The 8,391-nt window shown below is 53.8% G+C and overlaps 1 protein-coding gene across 1 annotated transcript; it reads right to left on the reverse strand.

The window, feature by feature from the left end:
- Positions 1-215: 215 nt before the first annotated feature.
- Positions 216-3,899, reverse strand: BTG2 (BTG anti-proliferation factor 2). Its single transcript, XM_070396463.1, has 2 exons — positions 3,670-3,899; positions 216-2,599 (listed from the first exon to the last, which is right to left on the reverse strand). Exons 1-2 carry the CDS (start codon positions 3,821-3,823, stop codon positions 2,265-2,267), a joined length of 489 nt encoding a protein of 162 aa, XP_070252564.1. The 5' UTR covers positions 3,824-3,899; the 3' UTR covers positions 216-2,264.
- Positions 3,900-8,391: the final 4,492 nt, after the last annotated feature.

Raw genomic sequence — 8,391 nt, forward strand, 5'->3', positions numbered from 1 at the left:
TATTTTCAAGGAACATGCAGCAGAGGGAGTAAATATGGAGCTAATTCCTAGAGAAGAGGGGATGCCGGGAAATGCCCTCACCGCACAACCTAGATTTATCTTCTATCTGGCCACATGCTATAGGTTTTCTGAGTGCAACTGAAGACACAAAGGATCTGGATCTGAAAGACCCACATTAACGATGTGGGAATTTTACCTTCTCTGCACCACACAACTTCATCTGCTACAGTTTTATTAAAGTAACAAAACAGGGTACATTTGTCCATAAAGCTGTACATTCTTCCATATAAAAACACTATTATACAATTAGTAACCTTTGTCTTTTCTTTCAGAATAGCTTACAAATGCACTACTGTTTATTTTTACCTAATAGGAGAGACAGGCCTGCTCAACAGTCCAGCTCTGGGCATTTAGTTTTTTAAAGTGAACGTCAAAAGGAAGAGAAGAGAGAAAAGATTAAGCATGAGACCACGAGGCTGCTTCTGAAAAGGCAGGACCTGTCTGCAACATGCAACAACGAACTCTTCAGTGATTCACAGCTTTGTTTCAACCCACAGGCCAGAATAGAAGCTCTTGGGTCTGTGGGGCCCCAAGTCCCCTTTAAAGCAATTAAGATTGGAAACAGGGTCTGGGAAAAAACAGCTTGGGTCTGGAGAGTTGAAAAAGAGGAGGCAGAATAGGCAGGAATGGGTTGGGAGAGTGTTTGGTAAATAGCACCTCTGAGTCAGAATTGAGTAGTTAAGAAACCCAGGAAAGGGGGATGCAGTGGGGAGGGGACTTTGGGGGTTGGGGCAGAAGGTTCCTCACTCAGGGTCAATAGCAGGAGGGTAGCCAGGTTGACCAGATGGCCTAGCTATGTCCTTTTTAAGGTGACTCAGGTTTGGGAAACTCAAGGCCTTCCAAGAACCTCTCACTAATGTCACTGAGAAACCAAAGGTAGTTTGCCATTTTTCTCCAACCCAAAACAGTAAATATTGCACAAGTCTACAGACAAATTTGGATTGCACTGAGAGAGACAGCAACCTCTCCCAGAGGCGCTCTGAGCACCAGGGAGAAAAAAAACAATGCCCAATGTTTGGTGTTTAGTGTCAGCCCTACAAGAATACCCAGGAATCCTACAGAACTTGGGCTTTCTGGGGTCAGCCAAGGGACACCTGCAAGGCTGAGCAGCCAGCCAGTTCCGAGGACAGATGGGGAGATGGCTCCCCCAGCTCCCTAGGGCGCCAGGAGGTTCTGAGGGCCAGTTCTCCACATCCTCCTGGTCCTAGTCCCATATTGCACAGTGACTGAGAAAACAGGATCACTTCGAGACCCAACCAGAGGGGAGAGGAGCGGGGAGAGTGAGAGAGGAGTGTTGTGCTTTTAAAAAGAAGGCAGTAACAAAGGACTTGGAGTTCCCGGTAGCTTTTGAGCCACCTCTCAAAGGGATAATGGCAGCAGCATTAGCACTTTCATGTGGATCCAGAAAGAAGGCTTTTGTAAATACCCAGAGGACACTCTTTGGGTCTTAAAGTCCATTGCAAGTCACCCCCGGGTTGTTCAGCACACTTACACACAGAGCAGCACATTGCCAAGCAGAGGTTTTGTGCAGAGTACCCTGCCATCCTAGTCCCCCCCTAACCTCCAACCCTGCCTCACTCCCTTGACTCCCACAAAACAAAAAGCTTTAGATTCCTGGCTGGGAAGCAATACCTACAGGCCCCTGAGGATAGAATTAGAAACAAGTGATGATTTTAAGGAAAGCTGTTTGGGACAAAAGGAATCACTCTCTGCCCAGGATCTCATCAGAAAAATAAAAGTGAAGATTAGGCAACACGAGTTAAGTCCAGGCTTGAATGGCCCTGAGGTCAGGGATGCAGGTGTCCTGCGGGGGAGAGCGCGAGGTCCCATCTCTTCCATTCACAGCTGCCAACCACGCTTGTTCCCTCTCACATCTTGAGGTGCTGGCCCAGCTTTCTCCCACCTCCCCTTGGTCGGGCCCACCCCTAGCGGCTCCCCCTCCCATAGGCAGACACTGGCCCCCCAGACTGAAGCCACCACAGTTCTCTCCAAAGGCACCTGGGGAGGCCGCTTCCACGCAGCACCCTTGAAGGATTTTTCTCTTTAAAAAAATCTTGACGGTTTTTTTTCTCCCCTTTTCTTAAAAAAATAATATATATAAATAGCTCTTCATTTAAAATACAGTTCCCCAGGTTGAGGTATGCTGTGGCCTGTTGTCCAGGCAGGGTGAGTACAGTGGAGTGCCGTGTTGGGGGGCAGGGGAGCTAACTGGAGACCGCCATCACGTAGTTCTTGGGGGGGCTGCGCCTGCCCAGCATCATTTGGTTCTTGCAGGTGAGGAGCCCGTAGGAGGCGACCAGCGGGGCCTCCTCATACAGGACGCAGATGGAGCCATCCTCCCCTATCCGGTAGGACACCTCGTAGGGATCCACCCACAGGGTGAGCTCTCGGGGCAGCAGCAGGTGCAGCTGGGGCTGGCTGAGTCCGATCTGGCTGGCCACCTTGCTGATGATGGGGTCCATCTTGTGGTTGATGCGGATGCAGCGGTAGCCGGAGCCCTTGGAAGGCTTCTCGGGGAACCAGTGGTGTTTGTAGTGCTCTGTGGAGACAGGAGAAAGGGGAGACCCCTTGGTTAGACCAGCTGGGCCAGGGGTGCCACGCCTGCAAGGGGTGCGGGTGGGGGTAAGGGGTAAAGGAGCGGAAGCGACCCGGTGGTTTTCAGTCAATAGGGTGGTTAGCCCTGACTTCCAGTTTCAAACCCAGGAAGACAAGCATCAGCAAACTACTGCGCCTCCCACCCTGGGCCCCAGAGGTTCCCTCTACCTCCTTCAAAAGTCAGAGACCCTCGGCCACTGGCTGGCTAAGGAGTCCAATAGGGTTGCTTTACTGAAACACGATGTTCCCCAGCAGGCGGGACCTGCGTGGGCACAGAGACCGCTGTCGCTGCCGGGCACAGCCAGCCAGGGGGCGAAGACAGCTGGGGGGCAGGTCTCTCCCCGGCCAGCAGCTGCTTATCTCTCGTCCACCTCCCCGCACCGCGCCGCCCCCGCCCCCAGCACACTCTCCCGGGGGGCGCAGTTACTTCTACAAGGCCCCGTCGGCCCCCTAGTAGGTGGCAGGTGGCTCGGGGGCCTGGAGGACACAAAGGGAGCCCGAGTCCAACTCCGAGCGAGTCAACAACCCGCCCAGAGCCGCGCGCGCACAGCCGGAAGCGGGGCGCTGGGGCTCGGGCTACTGAGAGGCTCGAGTGCGCCTCTCCAAAGGCTCCCTCCCCAAAGGGCTCCGTCCCCAAAGGGCTCCGTCCCCAAAGGGCTCCCTCCCCGGCGGCCGGAGGGGTCGCCGCGGAGTCCGGGGCGTCTCGGGGTCCAGGGAGGGAGATCGGCCCGCACTCGGACCCGCAGGCACCCCGCTTCCCGGGCAAGAGCCGGGGTCAGACTCGTAATCCAGGACTAAGAATCTGCGTCCCCAAGAACCACCGGGGACCGAGACCTGCGCGCAGGGCCGGGAAGGGAGACGTGGCCCGGGGAGAGGAGCCGGTAGGCCGCCCCGGGCTGGAGGGAAGCCGAGTCCCGAGCGGCTCCCCCGGCCGAGGAGGAGGAAGGACGCCGGGCGGGGGCTGAGCCCGGTGGCGGGGTGGCGAGGCGGCGGCCCGGACCCCGGCGCGCTCACCTGTGAGCGCCTCCTGGAGCGCCCCGCTGAACACCTTGAGCCGCTGCTCGCTCACGCAGCCCCGCGTCCGCAGGAGCCCGGAGAGGAAGCCCACGGCGGCGGCGATCTCGGGGAGCATGTGTGTCCTCTTCCCGGCCCAGCCGTTCTGGCTCATGTGCGCGGCTCGAGTGCGGCGGCGGGGGGCTGAGAGGGTTCAGGGGGTCCTGCCGATCCTGGGGTGCTCGCTCGGCCGCGGCGAGGTCTCTGCCCGACGGCACCCGGAGGCGCCTTTCATACCCTGCAGAGAGGCGGGGCAGCCACGGCCTCGCCCATTGGCCGCCGTCAGCGGATGGGGGCGGAGCCGCCAGCCCCGCCCCCTGGGGCCGTCCCCACTGCCCCCTCCGCGCTGAGGTCACTGCCCGCTGACGTCAGTGCTGGGAACCCGAGCCCCGAGCCAAGGCCTGGGCGGCGGGAGGAGAAAGGGGAGACCTGGAAGGGCGGGAGGAGAGCGCCCCAGGGAGCGGGGCCCAGCTCGCGCCCGGCCGGGGATGCCCCGACCTTTCCTCTCCGCCCTTCCTTCCTGACAGGCTAGGGCCACCTCCTCCAGGAGGCCCTCGCGGATGCCATCTCCCCCAGCAGGTCCCCCTTTCGGACGCCCACATTTTCCAACCACTCGCTGTCATAATCACTCACCCGGACTGTCACCATGTGCCGCTTTGCCATGTTTCTTAACCAGTGGGAATGGGTTCCTCTTGGCTCCTCGGAAGTGGGGACTGCCTTCTGTTTACGTCCACAGTAACCGCCCTGCCCTCAAGTCCTGCCTCTACAGCGGCCTTTTCTCCAGCCTGGAAATATCCAGGCTCGCCTGTGGGTGGGTGGGTGGGTGGTGTGGGGGAGTTGGCAAGACTTTTCTGTGCCCTAGTTCTGGTTTTCCTTTAAATGCCAACATTTTTGAATAAGTGGTCTACTCTCAACTGTATGCATTTTGCCATCCACTCCCCCTTTCTTCTTCCCTCCTTCCCCACCCCTGGTCCTCCCTCATTGTGGACTGAAGCTTTTGTAAACAGGGCTCCTCAGGGGACAGAATCCAGCCTCAGAATCTCCCTCTTCCACACACAGGACTGTGCTCAGGGCCTGGCTCTCCTGGACGTCTGTGGTGACTTCTAACCAACATCCCAGGGGCCGGCATACATATATGTTAAATGAGTCAAACCCAGTGGTCTCTGTAAATTCTTGTTCTTGAACTCAGGGCCCTGCTGACCATCTTTTCTAGGGGAAGTCTCCCTTCCTTTCCTTGATAGACACGCGGGCTTCTCTACCAAGGTCTCTGGCTGGCCAGGTCTGCCCCGGATGTCTTCCTGCCCCTGTTCCGCACCTTGCACCTTGTCCGCCCCTCTTCCCTTTCCTCTCACTTTCTTTCCTCAGACAGATCTTATTCATGTTGCCCATTTTGATGTTTATTTATTTTTTACAACTGACTTTCACATCTGCACAGTCCAACCTAGTTCCCCTTCATCCTGCTCCCCCTCCTACCTGGGTGGTCCCTCCCTTTGGATGTTCGGCCACCAGTTCCTATCAGTCTCAGCCCACTTCTCTTCTCCTGAACCAGCTCTTCCTGATCTCCATTGTGTCCGAGATACCATCATTTTTATCCAGTTACTCCACCCACAAAACACTTTCTTTTTTTGGCTTTTCCTTGTCCTTTGCTCCTCAGATCCAGTCCCAAGACTTGTTGCTTCTTCATGTCTAGAGGATTGCAGTGAAATCTGTCAAGTCATCCATCCCACTGTTAGTAGAGTCCTGCATTCACTTTCTCTTCTTTTGCTCAGATCGTCTGAGATACCCCCTTTATCTACTGGGGGTAGATAAGTCTGGACTCCTTTGCCTAATAGGTAAGACCTTTCGTAATTTGGCCCCATCTGCCTTTTTAGGTTTTTGTCACTTTATACTCCAGGGTCACTCTTCTTACTGTTCTCTAAGCAACACACCAGCTCTGCAGCCCAAAGGCCTCAACATTTTGCCCATGACCCCCATTCCTGCCCTGTATCATGGTACCCAATCCCTGCATGCCTGAACATGCCTGCCCTGCTGTACTGTCTCTCATGTCATAACCTCTTAGATTCCTCACTGCCTCCTTCCCACCCCTCCCAATCCTCCACACTCCCAAAGGCACAGTTGGGCTTGGCCTCCCACCTTGAAAACCTGCCCTGATCATTTTCCCACTGCAGAGTTCACGTTAGTCGGACCACACACTTGGCATTTATAATCTATTGTTTGGTTTTGTCAGTGACTATTTTAGAAGTTGACATCTTGTCTCCAGTTTGCAAGCGGCTTAAAAACAGGTTCCTATGCGCATATACCCTACATCTCCAGGACAGTTCAGGTTTCAGATCCCCTGCTCCACTACTGCATGCACTCCTGGAATTCTTGGATTTGCCATTGAACGCATCTCCTAGCTGGCCTCTTTACTGGCTCCTTCCCAGAGCTGGATCAGGCCAGATGAGACTCTTACCTCCTGAAACAACTTGTTGCAGGAAACAGGCTGGAACTGGATATAAGATGACCAAGAGAGCATCAAACCAAAGAGACCAGATGTCAGCAAGACCAGAAGTGACCAAGGTCAAATGCCAAGGAAGTCAGGAAAGCCGGTAGAGACAGGTGTACAGTGTCATTCAGCACCTGAATCTGAAGACACTTAATCTCTTCCTGGGTGTGCTGTTGACAGGGATCTGGTGTCAGGGCCTTGCTTTAGTCCAGAGTTGATGAAAAAAGTATTTGGACAGGCCATCACCTGATGGTTTGTTTTTTGCCTGAGGAAATAGAACTCTGTCCTTATGTAGAATTTTGTATCACTCACCAGGTCACACAGCTGCTCTCAAAAAGCCAGAACTAAGACCATATCTGCTGACTTCAAATTAGACCATGGAGCCCCCGTGTTATTGGTACAATGGCCCAGGGTCCCACATGGTCCTACAGAGCTGTTATTCCAGATGATGATGATGCAGTGAACTGGGGGGAGATGGTGTGCATTTTTGAGGCAGGAACAAGGAGACCTTATCCCCACCCTTGCGCATTACCCAGGGTGTGTGATAGCTGCATCACTGGTGGCTAGTTCCTGGATTCTGTAGAGAGCATAGATCATTAATAAGAACCAGAAGGCACACCCACTACTTTCTCATCCTCTTTTCTTTCTCCACACAAACCTAGAAACAGGAAGCTTAACTTATCTCACATTCAAAGTCCCCAAGTCACTAACAGTGTAATTGTACACAACTCCCAACTCAGGATTTACGTCTCAGATAAGTTTCTTATAAGGTCATATACATTATAGTACAAATTCTTTTTGAAACTTCCTGAAACTGCCCATAAGTTGCTAGAACCAAGATCCTTAAAAGCTCAAAGGTTCAGATTTCACTTCTTTTTGCCGTTGTGTGTTGCCTTCTGCCTCCTTCTCCTTGGCACAGCCAAGAAGTAGGATAAGGACAGTAGGTTCTTCTCCTCCTCTTGCGGCTTTTCTTCCTCCCCTTCCTCCTCATTCATCTCTTCCCCTTCCTCCCAGGGCCTTGAGTTGAATTTTGAACCTGACATGTCCTGACAGACTGCCCTGACCCGTGACTCCACCCACTGCCAGAGGGCAGAGCGTGGTGGAGGTGGGGTTGGACATAAGTGTATGCCTCACCTGGACCAGAAACTTCTGTGCCTGTGACCCCCAACCCACGGGTTTCCCTAGTCCTGGATGCCCACCTGTGTGGCCCACTCTAGAGTGACCCAACACATCCCAGCTGCCCCCTCAGGCCAAATCCCCATCCAGAACGGGTTCTCTCTCCTGAGGAGTCAGCTCTGGCCCTGTCTGTAGGGTCATCACACAGGCCTTGCCCTCTTCTCCCCGTCAGGAGCACCAGGGGGCTGCCTGTTACCCTTGTCTTCCCAGTATCCTGTTGGGCCTGCAAGGCCTTGCTTGGTTGCCAAGGATACCTCCCGCTCTCCTGACCTTGTGTAGAAACCTGAGGTTGAGTAAAGCCCGTGTGCAGGCAGGGGATGGGCTGAGATATTCTAGGAGGATGACATCAGCTCACTCCCACATGGCACAGTGTGTGATTTGGTAGGTGTGTGTGTGTGTGTGTGTGTGTGTGAGAGAGAGAGAGAGAAAGAGAGAGAGAGAGGGAGAGAGTGGGAGAGAGAAGTAAATACATGAGTGAGCATGCAGGCACATATATAAAGGTGCCTGCATGCTCTGATATTTGTGGGTAGGAGTGATTGTGAATGTGTGTTTGTAGATGTTAACATGCACTATTATATGTATTGAAGTGTGGGTATTTGGATGGGTGTGTATTTTGGCGGGGAGAGTACGTTTTGGCAGAGTATGGCTGAGTGTGGCTGGCATAGGTGCTAATTTGACCTTCTTTTCAGACCTCATTGGTGACAGCCTTGCTGGGCTGCCCAGAGCTGATAAGAAGCATCACCCAGGGAGGACCAGACACCGCTTCCTCCCTTCCTAATCAGGGTGGGAAGACTGCGAGATATACTCGTACCTCTTTGCAGGCCTTACTGGGCAATGCACAGGACATCTGGCAGGGTTCTCTATCATCTTTGCACACAATTGTGCTTTTCGAGATTGGCTCTAGTCCGGTCAGTCTAGGACTTTTCGTTTAGAATGAGGAACCAAGGACAGAAGAGAATGACATTGTCCCTCAAATCTGTTCATGAAGAGAGTGTGAGAAAGTAGGGGTACTAATTATATTA

Source organism: Myotis yumanensis, unplaced genomic scaffold, assembly GCF_028538775.1.
Source record: "Myotis yumanensis isolate MYYU_CA2020_CCGP unplaced genomic scaffold, mMyoYum1.0.hap1 SCAF_17, whole genome shotgun sequence".
Taxonomy (NCBI): Eukaryota; Metazoa; Chordata; class Mammalia; order Chiroptera; family Vespertilionidae; genus Myotis; species Myotis yumanensis.

Coding starts and splice junctions, on each gene's coding strand:
- BTG2 (XM_070396463.1), bottom strand. CDS start 3,823: ATGAGCCAGAACGGCTGGGCCGGGAAGAGGACACACATGCTCCCCGAG. Junction 2,600..3,669: donor GCTCCAGGAGGCGCTCACAG/GTGAGCGCGCCG, acceptor CTGTCTCCACAG/AGCACTACAAACACCACTGG.